The sequence below is a fragment of the Notechis scutatus genome, chromosome 1, assembly GCF_049901735.1.
Source record: "Notechis scutatus isolate UNSWTSFEM ecotype Mainland chromosome 1, rNotScu1.2, whole genome shotgun sequence".
NCBI classification, from domain to species: Eukaryota; Metazoa; Chordata; class Lepidosauria; order Squamata; family Elapidae; genus Notechis; species Notechis scutatus.
Window position 1 is genome coordinate 229,501,206 of NC_142009.1, and position 22,052 is coordinate 229,523,257.

At 39.7% G+C, this 22,052-nt stretch overlaps 1 protein-coding gene across 2 annotated transcripts; it reads left to right on the forward strand.

The window, feature by feature from the left end:
- Positions 1–2,645: 2,645 nt before the first annotated feature.
- CNTF (ciliary neurotrophic factor) lies at positions 2,646–15,318 on the forward strand. Of its 2 annotated transcripts, XM_087950553.1 has the most exons (3): positions 2,646–4,475; positions 9,975–10,289; positions 15,161–15,318. In XM_087950553.1, exons 1-3 carry the CDS (start codon positions 4,362–4,364, stop codon positions 15,188–15,190), a joined length of 459 nt encoding a protein of 152 aa, XP_087806679.1. In that variant the 5' UTR covers positions 2,646–4,361; the 3' UTR covers positions 15,191–15,318. The 2 variants fall into 2 exon arrangements, with proteins under 2 accessions (XP_087806679.1, XP_026539595.1); XM_026683810.2 differs by lacking the exon at positions 15,161–15,318 and having other exon boundaries at positions 9,975–12,093.
- Positions 15,319–22,052: the final 6,734 nt, after the last annotated feature.

Genomic DNA, 22,052 nt, shown 5'->3' on the forward strand with positions numbered 1-22,052 from the left:
AATATAGTAGAACATTGAAGGAAATTGTAGCAATCTGCTTCATTTATGTTTCTGTTAAGATGCAATAGGGTACAAAATGAGTAAAAGATTGCTAGCATATAATGGCTTGTTTCAAAATATGTCAAACATGGTAGCAGGATTAGTGGATTTTTTTTTAAAGAAAAACAATTGTACCATATACTGTGTTTCTCATATAATAAGGCCGGGTCTTATTTTTTTTTGAGCCCCGAAAAAATGGCTAGGCCGTCTTTTCGGGGGTGACTTAATTCCCCCCCCCTTGCATCTTCAGGGGGGCGGGCGGCGATGGTTTGGATGTTGACCTCGGCATTGGTGGGGCATTTAATATCGGGGTCAATGCAGGCAGCACCATATCCGGGTGTGCAACAAAAGAACTAATGGCAAGCCCCCCCCCCCCCACCATTCCCCCCCATTTCGCATGTTTTAATATAGGCCTTAATTTGGGGGGAGGGGCTTCATTTCATGCCTATAAAACATGTAAAACATGCTGGGACTTCCTATTGGGGGAGGCCATATTGTTGGAGAAATGGTAGGAATGTGACAAATTAGGAGGAGGCTAAAAAGAAATGTTTGGTGAAAACCAGTGAGTTCAAGCCAGATTCTTGAAGTCTGCTATATTAGACAATAACATTAGACAATAACATATCCACCAAATAACATTGGTGGATCGGATTTTTTTTTTCATACTGATGGAGTTATTATACTTAGTACTTGCAACAATTGACAAACACATGATGCAGAAACCAATCTAGAATAGGGAAACTTCAGTGCCATCTTAAAACATAGATTAGCATCCTATTATTAGGAAAACAGGATATTATAGCTTATTTTGCTAATCAGAAATGAATTATAAAGCAATTATGAGCCTGAAAGCCAGCTGGGTGACTGAGGCTAGTCATACTCTCAGCCCACCTCAAATCACAAGGTAGTAGTTGCGGAGAAATAGGAAGAGGAAGGAGTATTTTGTTTTTTCACCACCTTGAGTTACTTATAATAAAGCTAGGGTAAAAATCAAAATTTAACTCACAAATAGTATTGTGTAATGAGATAGTTCCTCTTGAAGAGTTCATGACTTCATAGGTGCTAGCTGGAGAGTTGTAGTTCCTTTGGGAATTAAGGTTTGAATTGTGCAGAATGTAAACAGTTTTTTAAAGATCACTACAAGGCTTAAAATTCAGTGTCGGATTGATTTGTTTCAGATTATTAAAACAAGAAAACTTACAGCCTTATAGAAGTTGGACCCTGATTATCTTCTATTTTGATTTTACTAAAATACGCAGTTTACTTTCTTGTTGAGTTATGAAAACAAGTGCCAGAGAACTCTACCAAGCCAACAGAAACCCCATGACATAATACAATCATGTGTAACAATGGTTTGATGGCAATTTTCTGCTACAAAACTACTAGAATTTGAGGATATTTTGCAGTTATATTTTTACATTTCATCTTTTATATTTCATATTTCATTTTCCTACAATGTTTATTTCATTTAAATTATTTAGTAGCTTATCCTTTATTCTTGTATGGCAGCTTTTATGACAATTATGAAAGCAACAATCACATCAAACATTACAGCATCCAAAAAAATCTTAAAAATAGGGGACGTTATCTGAATTATACAATTAGGGATTAGCACTGCCCATAGTACTAACCAATGTAAAAGCAAGTCAATCAAAACTGTTGGGCAATTCTTATTACTTTATGGAACTTTCCTCAGATCAGCTTATTTTAAACTAAGAGTTTGAAATTTATTAATGGTATCTCAAATTCTGCAGTCAAAGAAACCTGTGTAGAATAAAATATATTCACAATGACTAATTCATGTTTCATGCTGCCACAATTTGCACACATTTTTTGACTATTTAAATCATAGGGTGCATTATACCAAACCATCTTGACTAGCCTAGCAAATGTTCCAGAATATGTAAGTAATTGATAAAAACTACTCCCAGATGATGCTGACACTTGTGCTTCCATTAAAAATGTAAATTCCGAAGGCTCATCAAGCCATATATCTTATGTTTTAGGCAAGGGATAATGGGAGTTGCAAAACAGAAAATATTACACAAGATTTTTAGTATCTATGACTTGTAGGAAAAAAGGAATATTGATTAAAGCATTGTTATTTTCCATTACATTTTATATGTTGGTTGTAAATAGTACTAAATATGAATTGTTTGCATATTTCATCCATTTCTGGATAAAACTTGTTTAAAGGTTGGGGTTCTGCAAAAATGGCTTTCTCTTCACACAAGTGTATAAACAACAAAGAACAACAGTACCTTAGAAGTAACTAAAGCCATCCAAAGGACATGGGTGCTTTAAGAAAGGCTGCACTGATCATACCTTTTTAAAATGATTTGTACATTCTTAGTTTCAGTACAATATTTGGTCTTGCATATACTGAATGCTCAAAACCCCATTTTTCATTAAATTAAACTGAAGAAAAAATAAGAATCCAAATATATTTATGAAACATGTTCAGGTTCCTGGGAGAATACTTAAGAATGGTTGACTTAAACCACTGAATATTTCCTGAATAAACAATATCTCTGTTTAACCCTTTCAAAGGCAATAGAATTGTTAGCTTGGCACTGAGGTCCAGCTAGCCACATCTGAAGACAGCTACTAAAACCCGGTATCTTTTATTTCCACTAAACATGCTCCCAGCAGTGTTAGTGCAAAGAAGTTGGTCTATCTGGAAAAAGAATGAAAGAAAACCTCCCCTAATGTTTTTTGGTGGCCCAATTTCTGCAACTGGTGAGATGTTGATGCCAAGTGGGAATATGTTTATCTATGGGTAGATGCAGCTGCGGTTTTCCATTCTTATGAGAGTTGGGGTTTAATTCCTTGCCTTGCTAAATGCCATGAGCTTGAATTGTAGTTTTGTATCTCAAAATACGGAAAAGATGCCACCGATTTTCAGCATTCAAGCTCAGATGGGACTTCAAGAACTGTACAAACAGGGCTGAGGGGCATACATCACTCACTTCAAGTCTAGAAGATGCTAGAACTCAGATTGATAAATGTCATATTTCAAATAGCCTGATCCTAAGAAATGTATGGCATTGCAAGTTATCAACGGCATTGGATTGTTCTTGAAATGGCTCAATAGCCAGCAACGGGCTGGAGTTGCACAATATGCTCACCAATAACAAATAATAAAGGCTGTGTTCCTTCCAGCAACATGTTAAGCTAAAATAAGTGACAGTGTGGTTTATCATAGAACAAACCTAACAGAACATAATCTATTCAGTTTAAAATAGCCATTGTGATCTATGAACACAGGGTTTATAGTGTGCTGTAATAAAGGGATCAGGTGTCATGATTGTTCTCTAGCTACTGTAGTTAGGTGCTACATTTGTGCCAGTGAATTTGTAAGGCAGCCTCATGTCCAAAAGTGTGTGACCCAGTGGCCAAGCTGATCTTTCATGGGACTGACATTCCCACAGCTCAATTTCTATTCTCAACGCTGGTAGCTCAATGGGCTAGGTTTGGCTGTTATTTTTATAGGTTGGATTGGTTATGGTGGGAAGCTTTAGAGATTTTGTTTTACATTGATTTTTAATTTGAATGGGCAAAACAGAAATGTCTAAAACAAAAAAAGCATTTTTTTCTTGCAAACTCCACACCTGAGTACCGTGGTTTCAAGTTGGCTGGAAGGAGGGGAAAGTGCTAACTCCTCTGTTTAATACCTGACGAGTTGAATTAATTGTCTGAGCCAATAAAGGGGAAACCGGAGAAGCCTGTAAGCCAATACAGTATTGCAACAACAGCATCAATTCTTAGGCTGCACCTAAACGGCCGAGATTCACATTTCCGACCTTTTCAAAAAAAAAAAAACCCCACCAAGGTTGCATATGGGCTTACTGACACGAAGCAGCTTTGTTTCACAACGGGGAAATAAATCCTGCTTAGAAGAGGCTCGAAAGGGACCTTCTGAACTCCTTTTGATGTCTCCTGGTCGCAGAATGGTTAGATCAACCCGGGTTGAATTTGCAAGGATTAGCGGGGCCGCCGAATGGGTTATCCGCCGATCAAACTCAAACCCGGATCAAAGCGTTACAGAGTAGAGAGCGAGCGAGCCAATCGCCGGGGGCCAAAAGGTGACCGAAACGCCCGCGTTGCTGCTCTCAGAGGGTTAAGCTCCGTGCCTGGAATGTGCAGTTTCTCCTCAGGCCGCGGGGGACGGAGCGGGCGGGCGAGCGCGTCAGGCGCACCCCGTGAGGAATTCTCTCGCTCGGGCTGGAATGTAGGAGCTGAGCGAGCCTTTTCCTGGTCTCCAGACCGCTTTCCTGACGCGAGCGGCGCTTCGTCGGCTCCTGCTTTCTCCCCTGCGGGCGATGGCTACCTCGGAGCTGCAGCCCGGGACCTCTCCACACCGGGACTCGTGGCGTCGCACCGTTCTTCTCCTGAGGAAGATGCGCTCAGATGTCAGTAGCCTCCTGGAATGCTACGTGAGTTCCTCTACTGCGCGCCTTCTTCTGTGTGTGCGCTCGCGCAAGGAGAGACGCGTGTTTTAGGGCCGGGGTTCAGGTTTGGTGAGGATAGAGTATAATCCGGAGAGAAGAGAGCCTTATGCTGTTGCTTCCATCACTATTTTTTTTTAAACATCCCAACGGGAGTTCTGTTAAGACTATCAATTAATGAACACCACGCACTTGTTAGAAAATTGTATAATACCCAAACAACACATTCTGTGATTTATACACAAGTGTGATGATATCTGAGTAAAATCTTCCATCACCCCACGGATGCCTGAAGGAAATGTGTGCCAGTGGTAACTGCAGCTCCCAAACCAAGCTTGTGCGGCTGTATATATATTTTTTTAATCTGGAGACTGCCACCAGCTCTTTACACCAACTCCCTTTAAAAAGCTATCTAATATTAGGGGATGAATTATTAGTATACTGAATCATATAACTGGAATGGACAAACGCTATGCATACCGGCTCTTCCTGCCTACCGGCAGAGTCATCCACCCCCAGCTGGATGCTGAACTGCAGAAAACAAATCGCTCAAGTCACAGAGTGAAATGTATTGTTAAACAATAACTAACAAAGACATTTCAAATGTCCTAGAATTCATGCCCATCAAGGTCTCTCTCTCTCTCTCTCTCTCTCTCTCTGTGTGTGTGTGTGTGTGTGTGTTTGTACCCATGTGCGCAAAAATCATAAAGTGCTTCTCCCAAAAGGAATGTTTTACAGTTTATTGCCTTAGGGATGGAGAACATACTTTTTTTTAAATCAGCAATCAAGATAGAAATGAAATAAGGGCTTGATTTTATTTATTTTAAGGTGGGTCTGGTTTTGTCAGGAAAGAAATGGGAGGGGGGGGGATAAAATTTTGTGATAGAATGCCACCTTGTGGGAGACTATGTGTATTGTTTGAAATGGTTTTTTAAGTCATGACTACATCACATTTATTTTAATGAGTCTAACAGACACACAGATGACTATCTTGACCAAACTAATTTCACGTGGTAGGTTGGGGGATGATAACCATCATCCCCAAAAATGATGGGTGGCATGGTAATGAAAAGAGATCTCCATATACATATATTGTCACTCCTAGAGGATGGATGGGTTGGTTTTAGTTAGATTTGATCTACTTCCTTTGCTACAATGATCAGATGACCAATTTCTTTGCATGATTATTTAGTAAGCTTGAACTCTTATCAATAAATGCCCTATTACACTCTTGAAGACACATAGGATGGGGATGAGTGTTTTCCTCACTTATATCAGGGTTAGGGCTAGGGTATCTTCAAGGGCTAATCTGAAAAACAAATGATAAGATATAAAATAATCCTATCTGCATCAAAGCATTAATTATTCCAAATACTTACTTATTGTTGTTTCTGTTTGCCTGATTTTAGTATTGGGGTGACAGAAAATTAAAATTAATATTACTAAATGCACTCCACTTGACCCATTCTTTAAGAAAAATCTGTCATTGTGTGTCACAATACTGGATTCTTCAGATGCTAGACAGGATGTGAGCAATTGGCTCTGGGAGATAATCAATGCTTCTTAAGGGAAGGAATAACACTGCCTCATTTGAAGGAAGTAGCAGGGCCCTCTTTCTTGTAGAAACTATCCCTGGACCAATCTGTGTTTGACAAAGTTCAATCAGTGTTCAACCTGCAATTTGGGGGCATATTTGTCAAGAATTTGGTGAGTAATCAGCTATAGAAGATTGTTGAGGACATTGGTGATTTGGAACTTTTTCAATCAGGATTCAGGTCTAGTAGAGGTTAGAAACAGCATTTGTTCCTCTAGCTAGTAGGTAGATATTTCAGGACATAGATATGGACCTTTCTTGGTCCTTTTAAAGCTTTCCATGGCTTTCCATACCACCAATTTTATCCTTTTGGAAATCTAAGGTGTCCATTCCATCCATACCTGGGTCCTATCTCCACATATGACTCTTCATCTGATCCCCAGGCCCTCCTCTGTACATACATTCCATTATCTGACCCTTCATCTACTCTTATTTGAGTGGGAAATTCCCTTCAGTGGCCATGTGGGGAAACACTCCAGTTCATGGAAATTTCAACAAATGTTTTGCCCCTAGTGGTTCAAAATGGGGCAGTGGAACTTCTGTATTTAATATTGGCATTTTATTAGTTAGGCTTCAACTTAGTTCCATCTGTAATTGTCCAGCATGTTGGGCAACTATTGCTCTCTATCTCTTGTGATCAGATCTCATTTAATTGCATCTGTTTGTTTCAGTAACTGAAAAAAAATGCATTTTAGTTTGCTAGGCCAATGCCTAACTTTCTTCCTTTCTTATAAAGATTTAGGACTGACAGTGGTGGAGTTTGGGGTTTTATGGTTATGTGTTTATATTTTCACTTTATGCTGTTTAGATTTTTTCAGGATTGGGGCAGATTACAAATATTATAAATGAATAATAGATGAAACAATGTTTTCCTTCAGAATATGGCCTCAGCAAGAGGCAGTGCTTAGCTGACTCAGCTAATTTTGGAAGCTAAGCTGGTTCAGCTCTAATTAATCCTTGGATGGTTAACCATCTCTGAATGGTAAAGCTGCTGGCTCTACAGTAAAACATAATGGCTTGGTTTATGCAACATTACAGACCTACTGCCCCAAACTTTATGGCTTAGAGCAGGGGTGTCAAACTCGATTTCGTTGAGGGCTACATCAGGGTTGTGTTTAACCTCAGGGGAGGGGCTGGAGTGGGCATGGCCAGACCAACATCACTCATTTCCAGGGCACCTGTGGTGGCTTGAACATTCTGCCAGTGTAAATGGATTTCTGGGCTCTATTTTCGGCTGTGACGGCCTCCTGCAACCCTTTGCCAGTGAAAACAGAGCCCGGAAGGGCCTGATCTGGCTCCCGGGCCTTGAGTTTGACACCCCTGACTTAAAGGATCATGAAGCCATTTTTAACCTGGAAGCAAGAGGTAGTAGGTATATCTTTCACTAGTAGAATTGAAAATTTAGGAGCCATTTTCTTTGGACTTTGGGAATTAATAGTGAGAATGAGGCCTTCATTCCCATTTGTATTTTACTACTTTTAATCTGTAAATTAGGCGATCTACACTTATTGTTGTAAATCACCCAGAGTCATTTAGGGGAGATGGGCTGTATAGCAGGGATCCCCAACCTTTTACGGCCCGCGACCCGGTTCGGCGTCAGCTGGGCGCCGCCATTTTTTTGACGAAAAATCACTTCCGGTGGCGTCACGGAAGTGATTTCGTCAAAAAAATAGTGGCGCTCTCGTGAGCTTTTCGGTAGAAATGGCTTTCTACCGGAAAAGCTCACGAGCGCTAGGCGCCCCATTTTTGACGAAAAATTGCTTTTTACCAAAAAGATGGCGGCGCCAGCAACCAGCGCCGGTAAGGCTTGTTCAGCGACCCGGTACCGGACGCGGACCGGCGGTTGGGGACCCCTGCTGTATAGGAATTCAAACAACAACAACAACAACAATAATAATAATAATAATAATAATAATAATAATAATAATAATAATAATAATAATAATATAGTAAAATAAAAAGCAAGCAATTTTGCCGCCAAATCTTAGTGCTGCAATCTTAGGGTGTTTGGAGATAGTCTTCAAATGAAGGTTGACATTTTTTTCAACCATTATTTTTTAACGTCTTTATATTTGTATTTAAAACTTATTTGACTAAACTCAACCTGTGTTGTAAAACCTGTGGTCCAAAGGTTCCTAATAGCTGAAAACCGTTAACAAGCAATTTCTAAAAGTGATTTAAAAAAGGAACTGTGGGAATCCAGTGTCCTTTCAAAGATCCAACTGTGGTTTCAGCTAGATGGTTATTCCCTTATCTAGTGCTAAAATCCCACCAGAGACTACTGCCTTGCAGTCTCTTCATGAGGATCAACTGTCTAGAGCAGGGTTGCCAAACTTTTGGATCTCAAGGACCATCAAACTCATAATTTTAAATTCTGCGGACCACTAATATGAATTTTGACTGACGGTGGCTTGCTGACGTTGGTGGGAGAGAGAGAGAGATCTGATCTAACCTTGGAGGGCTGGTGGTGATGTTTTCTCTCTCTCTCTCTCTCTCTCTCTCTCTCTCTCTCTCTCTCTCACACACACACACACACACACACACATTTTTTTATTACTGGTTCTATGGGTGTGGCTTGGTGGGCATGGCATGGCTTGATGGGCGTGGCTTGGTGGGCATGGCATGGGAAGAGATACTGTAAAATCTCCATTCCCTCCCCACTCCTGGGGGAAGAATACTGCAAAATACCCATTCCCTCCCCACCCCACTAACCTGCTTTCCAGCTCTGTTTTCCTGTGCAGGGCAACAAAAGAAGACCCAGCCAATCAGCTGGGACTTGGGAGGCAGAGAATAGATGGGGGCGGGGCCAGTCAGAGGTGGTATTTACCGGTTCTCTGAACTACTCAAAATTTCTGCTACCGGTTCACCAGAACTGGTCAGGACCTGCTGAATACCACCTCTGACACACACACACACACACACACACACCCTCCAAGGCAGCCACTTTCCTAACTTGCTTTTCAGCTCTGTTCTCGGGGTTGGGGGGGAGAGAGAGAGAGATCTGATTTAACCTCGGAGGGCTGGCGGGGATGTTCTCTCCCTCCCTCCCTCCCTCCCTCTCTCTCCCTCTCTCTCTCTCTCTCTCTCTCTCTCTCTCTCTCTCACACACACACACACACACACACACACACACACAGGTCCCTTACCCCCTTCCAAGGCAGCCACATTGCTAACCTGATTTTTAGCTCCGTTCTCAAGGAGAGAGGGTGAGGGAGAGGGGGGTTAATTCTGCGATCCCAAATAAATTGGTAGGGAAACGGGGTCGGGGATTTTCCTGCAGACTTTTTTGGGAATTTTCCCAGAGTCTCTGCAGAGAGACTTTTTTTGGGATTTTTTCCAGGGTCTCTGCAGACAGAGACCCTGGGAAAATCCCCCAAAAAGTCTACAGAAAAATTCCCCACACCGTTTTCCTACTGATCAATCGTTCTTTATTTGGGATCACAGGATGCCTTTTCCAGCTCTGTTCTCAGGAGGAGAGAGAGGGGTGGGGAGGGAGGGAGGGAGAGAGAAAGAGAGAGAGAGACACTTTTGGCTTCATGCAAGGAAAGCAGCAGAAGTCTTTCTTTCTCTCCCCCAAATCCCGCCACAAATGAATCTTTGCTAGTGCAGCCTCTTGGAGCAGGTTGCCTAGACCTAGAGCACTTGCGGGTGATCTCAAATCCTCTTCTTGTCCAGAGAGGAGTTATTGAAGAGCCTGTCCACTTGCTGGCTCTTCATTCCACTGCAGCGGTCAGTGCACTGTTTCTTCCTTGGATGTCCTGCCGCTTGTTTTCTCTGTTATTTTTTTTTTAGTTTGTATTTTTTTAATCATTGCAATTGTAATTTTTAATAAAATTGCTATTTAAAATAATTCTCTCCTCCTATCTCACTCTCGCTACTCCCCATTGTTTCAGGCTGAGAAGCAAGATCTGGTAGAACCCTTCAACTTTGATTTGATCGATGTTGATTTGATCGATGGAGTCCCTCTAGCTGATGTTGAAGAATGGAGTGAGCTTTCAGATGCTGAGCGTCTGGGGAGCAACTTGCAAGCTTATTGGGCATTTCAGATTCTGCTGGATCAAATCTTGGAAGAGCAGAGAATTGATTTAACCCCAGAGGATGTAGCCTTCCATGAATCTATCCAATCAGTTTTGCTGCAAGTTTCTGCTTTAGCTTACCAGCTGGAGGAGCTGATGGTAACGCTGAAGCACAACGTGCCAGCCAAAGAGGTAAAAAATACAAGTAACCCTGATGAAAAAAGCTTATTTGAAAAGAAATTAAGGGGCATGAAGGTGCTACAGGAGCTTGGCCAGTGGACCGTCAGGTCAGTCCGAGACCTTCACAAAATCTCTACAGCTGTTCAGGCATCACCCACCACCGAGAGTGACAGCCTGGAAAAATGAGGATTCTGTTGGATTCTTAAGCTTCTTTAAAACAAGGTCTCTCCCTCATTTGTGGTGTTTAGATTGAAGCAGTATGGCCAGCCTGAGCAGGTGGAGAAGATTGGAATGAGTTCCCCTCCCATCCATATTAGTCTGTATACAGTATGCAGCCCATTCCTGAGTAGTGAAGAATTTCAAGAGTTCCAGTGCTACATGGTGACTCTAGGCTTGTAGTGTTATTGTGCTATAAGGTTTATTTGCAAATACATGCAGGCTGAGCACCGGATGGGTATTCATAATATTAACACTCCAATGGATTCCTGTTTCCTGGAGTTTTGCCAGGAAACTCTCTTTGCCTCTGTCTAGTTCCAGCCTAGACTAATTCTGTGCTTCGTACATACAATTCATTCATCTCCTCCCCATGATTCTCCAAGGAGGAAAGACTCATCCTCTTCCATTGCAAAGTTATTTGCCAATGTGTTTCTGGTTGCCTTCTTCTCTGCTGAGAACTTAACCATGACTAGCAACAGCCCCTATGTTAGCTTTTAAGGGCCACCACTTTTAACGGGCATTGATTTTCCAAGTATGGCCCACAGAGGTTGATGAGGTAGTGTGTTGCAACCTTGCCACTTCAGCCCAGTGGTGTACCTAGCATGCCTGATGCGCAAATCAGATCCTTTTTATTACCTCCCTCCTGTGTCACCAAGAACTTACTTTGGTGTAGGGTCCTGTCATAAGCATGAAGCCAGCTGGCTCATTCATTCTCTCATAGCCTTAGGGAGAAAGCCATGGCAAACCACTTCTGAAAATGTTGGCAAGGCAACTGCAACTGTAAAGGGAACTTGTCAAAGTCAAATCTGATTTTAAGGCCTTTTCCTTCATCACTACTGCACCTGTCAGTTGTTATTCAGCGGATTAGCATGTTGGAACAGTAACCCAGATCCATACTTGCCGCTTGCCTCCTTGTCATCTTTGGCAGCACTCCCCTTGTGTCTTACCTGGGGGAGGGGGTGGATAGATCTCCCACCACTTCCATAGTATTGTTTCAGCCAGGCTTCTGTCTATTTTTCAGTAATTGGGTGGTCAGTTGACTTTAATCAGTGTGTAGAAAATGGGTGGAAAATGTCAGATTTGCCCTGACAATCCACCTCCCGGAGTCAACTCTCTACTCAGCTGCTGCCTCAAGTGATAAAGAAATACTTGATTTTGGATTATATTTTTGGTACAAATTTGACTTTACAGTAAAAATGCAGGGGATGGGAAGACATACAGAAATACAATTATATAATAATTTGTCAAAAAAGGCAAGTTTCCATGTTCTTATGGACAAAAACATAAGGAGTCTTTGTTTAACTGGAGGGTCATCACATTTTCTCTGAATTGTTTCTTCAGATGGCCATGATTTCAGAAAGTCTGAAAAACACTGCCCTAGGGCAACCACACTGAGGCACTACTTAAAGAAAGCCTTTTATCCCTCAACAGACAGAGTTCAAGCATCCTGTGAAATTTTAATGTGGTTCATTAGATTTTGGTTTAGTATGTTGTATAAATACGCCATTGTAATTTATAAGCTGTTTTCCCAATGGCATATGAACTCACCAATTGTGGATTAATTAATAAACCATGATTAAATAAACTGTGATTAAATAGGAAGGAATTGGATTCAGATTAACCATCTTTTATTTTCATTACTAATTTCTTTTTTTTGAAACTTCGAGAACAGGTAAAGAACAGAAAGTAAAGTCCTTTTCTTAAGGTGGAATTAATGTTATTATTGAAGCCAACAGGATCAAAGTATATAATTACATTTCTTTTTTTATTTATTTAATTATCCTAAATGTATAACACAATACTGCTAAGGTTGGCATTCAGGAATGTTTCTTTGGGCTTCTCCTTTCCATTCTCATCAGCAATAGGTCATAGTACTCAGATGGGGCACAAAAGAAATAGGTGTATTTTTAAGGACGTTAAATCATTCCAAGTTCTAGTACCCTGTTTCTCCAACAATACGGCCTCCCCCAATAGGAAGTCCCCTCATGTTTTATAGGCATGAAATGAAATTAAGCCCCTCCCCCCAAATTAAGGCCTATATTAAAACATGCGAAATGGGGGGGAATGGTGGGGGGGGGGGCTTGCCGTTAGGAAGTACTTTTGTTGCACACCCGGATATGGTGCTGCCTGCGTTGACCCCGATACGAAGTGCCCCACCAATGCCGAGGTCAACATCCAAACCATCGCTGCCCGCCCGCCCGAAGATGCAAGGCGGGGGGAATTAAGTCACCCCCGAAAAGACGGCCTAGCCATTTTTTCGGGGCTCAAAAAAAAAATAAGACCCGGCCTTATTATATGAGAAACACGGGTATTTAGTATGAAGGAATTTGGCCAAGAAATCATTTCTGTAAGTTTATATACAGATCAGTTTCAGACAACTATAACAAAAGAAATAGGATTCTATAGTATTTATAACTTTACATGCTTAAACCTAAAAAACCAATGAAAGTATGTAGTATAGGATTGAAGGCTGTTTTTCTGTTTGGGGCAGAAATCTCTATTTGGTGACCTTGGACAAATATAGGACTAGAGTATTTAGTGCATAAAATAAATTGGGAAGGAACTCCATCTCCTTCACTCCGCCTCTCTCCAAAAGGAAGGTTATGGAAATGGATTTATGCATGTAGTAGAAGGTAGGAAGGATTTGTGATAATCTCTCGAGATTTTGTACCAGAGTAATCCAAGGATTACTTTCCAGAGTAAAAGTAAATAGAATTAAGTAACATTGATGCAGTGCAAAAACTGATGGATGTTATTTTTGTATGGTCAAAGTTAAAATGGAATATTTTAAAATAGGCTGATCTGTAATATAATATATTTGTGGATATGTTTTTTCACATATAAAATAAATAAGCAAAAAGAAATTATTAAGCCAGAAAAAAATCAGTTCTATGAACATAATCAACCTTAACTTGGAGAAATTAAGCATTTTGGTGACAAAAGTAAAGACAGAAAAAGAGAGGAAGGATAGGAAGAATGTGAATAGGGAACTGTAATAAGGCTATGGAATTTTTGAATTTGTATTGTACTTGCCCAGCAACCATCTATTTCATTGTCCAAGTCTTCTGATTTCTAGATTAAAATGAAGAAGCAGGGATTGACCTGTACTGACCCTACGGGAATGTACTGGTTACTTTAGGACACAATGGCTATGCTTATGTCATGGCAAATCTTTAGCGCTGGCACCCAATTGATGGGCAAACAGAAAGGTATATCCTTCCTGGCAATGGAATGAGCATCAAGATGACTCAGCTAATCAGGGTTAATTTGCTGGCCAGCAAGAAGTGCACTGTCTGTGCGCTCAATTTTACTTTATGCTGCCATCTTTAGCCACTTTACTCATTTCTTATGTGTTGTCACCATATTGGGAGACTACAGATTGGGAAGTAGGGCATGATGGGCATCTCCTCCATAATGCCTGCTTGGAATGCCCTATGCCATAATGCTCAGCAACATTGGAAATAGGAACACCTTCTTTGACAAGACCTGTCAGGTTACAGAAAAAGATTCCAGAATATAGAACTGTAGTAAGGCTCTGGAAAAAAAACACAGAATGACTGCTGAATCAAAGGATTATTATTTTGTCTATGATGGTGATGGTGTGTGACTCTCCCCCCCCCTCAAATTTGGAAGAGCGTTTAGTTTTCCGAGGGGTGTAATTCCCTTAAATTTTGTGAGTTGTTTGCTACTATGAATAATGATAATGAAGGAAAGCCAAGTTGCATGAAAACCACTCTCTGAATAGTTGTCCTTATTGGAAATATTGATGTACAAAATTTGTCAAAGGTCATTGCTTGGCATGTAGGATAGGGGAGAAGGAACAAATAATTCTATTTATTTTTCCGTAAAAGCTCTGGTCATCTAAGCTATGGACTCTTGGGGGAGGGGATCACTGTTTCCTACTTACAATTTATACTTTTATATGTTATATTTATATGTTCTTTCATTGGGTTGAATCCAGACTTGCTCTTCTGCTAATGAAAGGCTCAGATTCTGCTGAAGTTCCCACTAAAAAAAAATTGAGAGAAAATAATTTTTTTAGTTCCCCTTTTTGCAGTCTTCAAAGCTGCCTCCCATATGATTTTGAAATGATCCCACAGTCTTCCAGAAAAGATTTCCAGCCAACCTAGAGAGGAAGGTGGATAAGGAACTGATGATAAGTATTCCTCCCTCTTCTGCCAGTAGGAATGCCTAGTTTCAGAATTGTGAAACTGGGCAGATCTAGAACCTGTACATTGAAGAAACATGAGAAATAATTATTTTTTTCCTTCATGGTGTCTGCCTTATCTCTATAGTAACTTGAATGTTTATTTATCCTCTTTTAAAACAACGTGAAGTGCTTCTTTTGGCATGTTTGTTCAGCTACTGAAATATACAAAATATGTGAAATGTAATCATTATGAATGATTCTTTATTTTTGTACTGTAAGCTAAATTTCTGATAGAAGAAAATGTCTAATAAATGTTCAATGTGATGTCTTTGATTAATGAAAACAATACTGACAGTTTTTGCTTGTAACATAAAGGTATAACTAGTTTGGTTAAAATTAATATTTTATTAAAATATTAAAGAGGATATTGTATAATCAAGTAGCACATTATTTTAAATTCAGTATATTCAGCTCTCTCAATAATTGCCTGTAGAACAAATTCCTTCTCTCTCTTCAGCTCTTATTGCTCTACTCAAATCTGTGGTGATTCAAGAAAAGAGAAGATGGAGAACTTGTCCAAAGGGAAATTAATTAATGTTTGGATACTGCTGAATGCATTCCTTTTCATTCGGGTGTTCTAAAAATTGTGGAAAGCAAATGTCACCTCAGAATAGGCATTCTGCTTTTACATGCACTGGAAGAAACGCCTCTTCTCAGACTATGCTAGCTGTGGCACATTTGTGTGTCAGTTAATGACTACCAATGGATGTTTTGTTTTGTCTCAGAGTGATTGTTTTATAGACATGGAAATTTACTTCGTGATTAACTCATATTATAAAGAGGTTTTATTTGAAGAAACCAGAGCTATTTATGAATTATATTGAAAATTTTTCAGAGATTTAAAAAATAAAGCATGTTATTTTAAAACAAAGGGTTTTTTCCCAATTTTTGTAGTAATTATTCAAATGGTAAAATAATTTCAAAATGTGGAATATTTCAGGCGAATAAATTATAAGCATTGGGGGAGGGAAACAGGAATGCAGATAATGTTGCTACCAGCAGAGAGCAGTGATAACAAAAACTTTCAAGCTCACCTTTTTTACTTTTAGAACTTCATCCTTCCAAAACAGCTATAATGCTGGAGAATATTTCCTGTACATTTTATTCCAAATCAAAAACTATTCAAGGAATCACTGGCGAGCTTTTGGGCCAAACAACAGTGATCTGTTGACATTTTCACCAGCAGTTGCAGCTGGCATTTTCAGAGGCAGAGTAAGGAACTGATTGGTTGAACTGGCAAGCAGGTTCATGGTTGGTCCACGCCATAGGAATCCAAAGGGTGGTTCCTGATTGGCTCAAAATAGACCAAATAGTTTCAAAATGGATCAGTAAGATGAGGAATCAGGGATCAGCTTATCAGGTTCAAAAATAAGAGCTTGGTCTTTGTATGTATTTGCAAAACATTGCTTAGGAGGAGAGGGATTTCTATAGCTGCAATTAAGTTTCCTAAGAATATGTAACAAAACAGAAGTTGAATCCTCTCCTGCTGTGTCAAGTTACCTACTGTGTTTCTGATCTTCTATTACTGAGCTACAAAAATTCAGATGACCACCAGATGGCAGCAAAGAGGCTGAGCGTTTCATCTCGAGATACCTAGAACAGCTAATCTTGGCAATTTTAAGAAGTGTGAACTTCTTCAACATGCTGGCTGGGGAATTCTGACAATTGAAGTCCATACTTCTTAAAGTTGCCAAGATTGAAGAATGCTGTTCTAGAAAATGCTCAACTGTGGGGAAGTCTGCAGCAAAAAAAGATGCAAATCAGGCAAAAGAACTGGGAGGACAAAAACGTCAAAAATTTATGGTTGGAAGATTATTGAAAATGGGAAATTCCAATGTTGGTTTGTTTCTGTGTTTGGATCCTCAGTGTTTCTGAGCTATTGCCATTAATTGTAAATTATCCCTTCATCATGGCCAAAATCTTCTTTATAATGTTTCAGACAAAAGTCCTTTTCAGTAAAGGGAATTCACAATTTTAACTGGAAATTTCTGCCACAGTATTACTGGCTATTTTCTTCTCTCTTGTCCATTATTTCATTATTTCTTGCTCCCTCTCCCGCCCCTCGCCCTCCTTCTCTCCCTCCTTCTCTCTCTGTGGAAGATAGCGTTAAATATGGTTTCCTTTCAATATTTTTTAAAATTAAGGCATAACTATATTTTGTAATTTAAAATTTTCATGAGAGAAAATTTTACAACACTCATAAGGTTTCCACAAGCACTGTATATATGGGGGGTGGGGGCAGGGCAGGGCAGGGGAAAATAAATATCAAAGCTCTGTTGTAACATTGTTGTGTTGTAACATTGTTGTTCATGGCTGGGAGGTCAGTGCAAATAAAAGTAGAAGACCAATTAGCTCATACTTTTAAAAACTTTTCTACATCAGTCAACTTCCATTCTTATGGCTTCTGAAAGGCTTCATAGAAAACTCACCTCTTAATTGGCTTACGTCTCCTGCATAGGAATTGCTTAAAATGGTATACAGAATTCACAAAACAAAAATTAATGAATTACAGTAGCATTTCTTAGCAAAATTCCTCCACATGTGTATATCTGTAGTTGTCATACCAAAAATGTGTGTGTGTGTTTATGAACAAGTTAATAGTGATAGGCACTTGGCACGCAATTTCTTGCACATTAATAGTAGTTTGTAGAAGAGAATGATGTCCTGAACAACATGTTGAAGACAGAGAAGAAAACACACAGTGAAACTGTGCTTTCTTGTGCTTTATCCACTGCCCACTTTATGTGTATTCAGTTCCCATCCGTCTCTCTTTAGCAACTGGAGCACAAGATAGTCTTGATTGATTAAAAAATGAGTTGAAATAAGCATTGAGTCAGAGACAAGTACATGGTGAACTTTGCCGAGAAACCTGATAAAACAATGAATGACTATCTGCTTGTGAAGTAGACAATTTGGGAAATAACATAGCATTGACCTAAATCTGATTAACTCTATAAACGTTCCCATGGCAAGAAATCTGATTCAATTAAATAGGTCGTTCCCCATTCAATTTTGTGCTTCATTCTTGCTCAGCTGTGACTGTGGAGCAGGAGCAGGGGAAACTTTTGTGGCTGAAGACCGTACTTAATTCTGGGGATGGGCTTGAGAGCCATAATGATGGGTTCGTGATGCAGACTAGGAGTGATTGCAAAATGTCAGAACTGGAATTTTCCATTTCTTGTCCCACGTTGATGTGTTTACTTCAGACTGCAGAAAGCTTTCATTGGGTTGCACACTACACATTTACCTATTTTCCAGTGGTGGGATTCAAAAATTTTTACTACCGGTTCTGTGGTTGTGGCTTGGTGGGCGTGGCAGGGGAAGGATACTGTAAAATCCCCATTCCCTCCCCCACCCCACTAACCTGCTTTCCAGCTCCGTTCTCCTCTGCAGGACAGCAAAAGAAGACCCAGCCGATCAGCTGGGACTCGGGAGGCAGAGAATAGTTGGGGTCGGGGCCAGTCAGAGGGGGTATTCCAAACTACTCAAAATTTCCACTACCATTTCTCCAGAACAGGTGAGAACCTGCTGAATACCACCTCTGCTATTTTCCCTTTACAAAACCTTTGTTAAGTGAATCACTGCAGTTCTTCAATTAGTAACGCAGTTATTAAGTGAACATGTGAAAAATGGGCCTAAGTCCCTTTTTTAAGTGCCATTATAACTTTGAACGGCCATTAAGTGAACTATGGTAAGTTGGGGACTACCTGTGTCTGTGCTTCTCACCTCATCTTAAACACAGCTGGTGTCCCTGACCCATCACAAACGTGTTTCTATTTAACTGCTTACAAGTTTCAACTATTCTAGTACCAATTTTCTAAGATATAAGGAAGCTGAACTAATATCGACATAAGCCAGAATTGTTCCTCTCTCTTGAAAAGCACTTCTTCCTGCTGTCTTTTCAGAAGCAAAATTCTAGAGAAAAGAGTATAGGAGGAGTACAGTAACCTATTATTATAATTTTTTGAATCATTATTTTTTAAAAAAGAAAATCACTGTTATTCCAATATTTCACCTTTTCCCTAGAGTTGCCTGTTTATTAACTTGTTTGTATGAAAAGTCTTGTGGTATGCTGCCCAGAATCAGCTTGTGTGAAATGGGCAGCCATATAAATTTGACTAACTAAATAAAGTCTTCACACTTTTGTCCAAAGATTTATTTATTTATTTTATTTATTTATTTATTTATTTGATTTGCCAATTGTTTACAAGATAATAAGTATAAATGTATACATAGTTGTGAATACATGAAATGGTTAAGAGAAAAGATTGCATCAAACAGTTTTAGGCTTGGTTTCTGCATTATTTCCCTAGATTCATTGCAACAGGAGAACACTTGTGGTATTTTAATTTACTTCGTCATTTATTTTTGGACAGAAAATGCTGTTACAGTGGCAGGCTAAGCACTAGAAGGGCCTATAAAGATCAAGATTCCTTTGCGTTGAGCTTAGTGTTTTGTTTTCTTGGCAACCATGGAAGTAGTTTGCCATTGTCCTCTTTCAGGACCCTTTTTCAACTTCCTTATGCAAATGACAGCTCTGTGATTTCCTGGGGGCGCCCTCCAAAAGCTAACCTAGCCTGACCTGCTTAGTTGTTTTTTTTAATAGCTGCAGTCAGATGTTGCCATCTGCTGCACTATCTCCTATTTAATAGATAATGTTTCTCATTTGCAAGTCCAGTTAACTTTTATTATAACCAAGGCTAGGTAATTAAAGCATTTGAACAAGCTGTATGTGTTGAACACACAGCAAAATATTAGAAAAAGAGGAATTGCCATATTTAGTCTAGTGCTGAGTAGAATGTTTTCATATTCTGATCAGAGGTGACTGTTTCAGCCAGCCGGTAACTATGGATAAATGCTTGATTGGGTGTGAAATTTAAATTAGCTTGAGTTCCCCCTTTGATATGAGTTCATGTCTATCTATACATCAGCTACTAGACTGTAAAATGAGTTACTCCTCTCTATTCATAATTCTGTTTGTGTCTCAATTTGCCACACTGAAATGCAACAGTCTTCACAAATTGGAGGGGTAAAGCTAAATCAAACCGCCAAAATTATTTAAAGCTTATGATATATCAGCCCGTTGCAGAGTTGCAAGAATGATAAATGAAATGAAGAATTAATATTAATATGCCTTTGGCCTTATGTGTGCAATAGAATTAATCTGCAATAATGCTATAAATCTATATTGTTTTAGACTTAAGTCATAGCACCTGAAGGAAATGAGAAGCTCAGGTCTTTTTTTTAAAAAAAAAATTTTTATCCTACTTATCCTACTCATATACAATTCAAGGCATCAAACATATCTCATACTCTTTCCTCCTCCTATTTTCCCCACAACAACAACTCTGTAAGGTTGGTTGGGCTGAGAAAAAGCGACTGGCTCAAGTCACCCAGTTGTCTTTCACATAATAATGGAGGCCTGGAACTCACTGTCTCCTGGTTTGTAGGCCAACACCTTAACCACTGGACTCTTGGACTCACTGGACAAATGGACTCTTTTAAAAAAAAAATTGTGAGGGATTCAATGGATCCAATTGCTTCAAGCTTCATACATGGAAATACCATTCTAAAGTCTGTTTCAGTATTCAAAATGCATCGACAGACTTTTAATTCAAGGTGGTAAGCCACATTCGTTAAAATAAAACTTCAACAATTATTTCAGTATTTTGTAGACTTTCATTTATTAGGCTACTGATGTCAGTAGACCAAAAACAGCAGAGGGGAAAAAATGCACTCATGAAATACAGAAGGAAGAAAATTGGAAGGGGTGGGAAAAGAGGAATCACTTCTTATGCAGTAGAAAACAACCACTTGCCACTAAATCTTCATCACTGCTGAGAAGATGGCCTCTTGCACTGCAAAGGGATTCTTCACAGCAGGCCATTTGGCACATATATTGCTCTATCATCCAACAATGTAATGCTGGCATCAATTTTACCACTGGCATCTTTGGATTTTAATCTTCTATGTAGTGTAAAATGGTTCCTGGCACAAGATAACAGTTTCTGTGTAAGAGGTGAGCTTGGTACCATTTAAAAGTTGTTACAATCTCTCTTAAGTATAAACCCAATAAGAATAGTTGAGTTATAAGTACTCTGTGTAGTGAATATGTTTTCTCTCTCCTTAGGGTCATAAAATGTCAGATGTATTTATGTTTATATTGAACAGGTACAGACATTCATGGGTGTAGGCTGAAGCCAATAGTAAACAGACCAACCAAAGAATGTCTAAGACCATCCCCAGAAAAACTGACAGAACAAGAATATAAACTGACAGCAAATAGCACTCCTTACTAGCACTGATGATGTTACCTAGTTTGGGTAATGAAAGGTCTGCAAGAAAACAAGCAAGCTCAGAGACCACCAAGGATCCCATGTAGGCTGAAGTGTTTAATTGAATCTCTGTAAATGGGATGTGTCAGTTTCCCCATGTAGGGTTGGCAGTAAATAGCAGATCTCATTTAACCCCATAATTGAACTCTTGGTTGGATGTGACAGAAAACTGCCAGACTTGGTTAGATTAGAATGTATATTATGGATAAAAAGGAAGACTCAAATACAATGTTACCCCCATATCAGTCCAAAGAAGTCAGGGATTTCTGTATCGATGCTTGAGGTGTTGAACACCTGTCTTCCTCCTGCCATTGTGAATTAATAGACATTTGTTGAGTCATAGTTGAGCTGTGATTATATAATGACCATCGCTGGCTCAGAAATTGCTGGTTCCCACCCCACCAGGTTCTGTCCATCTTAGGCATTTTTAAATATGATGAAAAACTATGCATGTCAAAGGATTAAAAAATTGTTCTTTGAATCTGAGATTATGTAATAATATTCTCAGCATAACTGAAGTTCATTTCAAACTATACTTTAAAAGAAAGTCTTATGCTTCGAAGCTATACAAGTATCATTTTACTACTTTATACTCGGTACAAGTCAGGGGTGGGGTGCTACCGGTTCTGCCCAATTCTATAGAGCCGGTAGCTCTGAAGAGCAGCAGACACCAAACCGGTTCTGTGTCTGCTGCTGTTTGGCCCACCCACCCACCCAGGCTCTTAGCTGTCCTTTATTTCCTGCTTTTTCAACCTCAGCTGCTTTGCGCAGCACAACTGAGGTTGAAAAAGCAGGGAAAAAGGGGGCTTTTCAAACGCTGTGCATCTGCACGCAGCGCTTTTCAGCTGTCTGGGCGGCACAGCTTAAGGTTTTTTTACATGCATGCGCATGCAAAACATAGTCACTGAACCAGTAGCAACATCGGTTGAATCCCACCCCTGGTACAAGTTGAGGAAAACCAAGGACCTTCCAATAAAACTGAGACCTAAAACCTACTATGTACTTATACAACTT

Coding starts and splice junctions, on each gene's coding strand:
- CNTF (XM_026683810.2), top strand. CDS start 4,362: ATGGCTACCTCGGAGCTGCAGCCCGGGACCTCTCCACACCGGGACTCG. Junction 4,476..9,974: donor GTAGCCTCCTGGAATGCTAC/GTGAGTTCCTCT, acceptor CCATTGTTTCAG/GCTGAGAAGCAAGATCTGGT.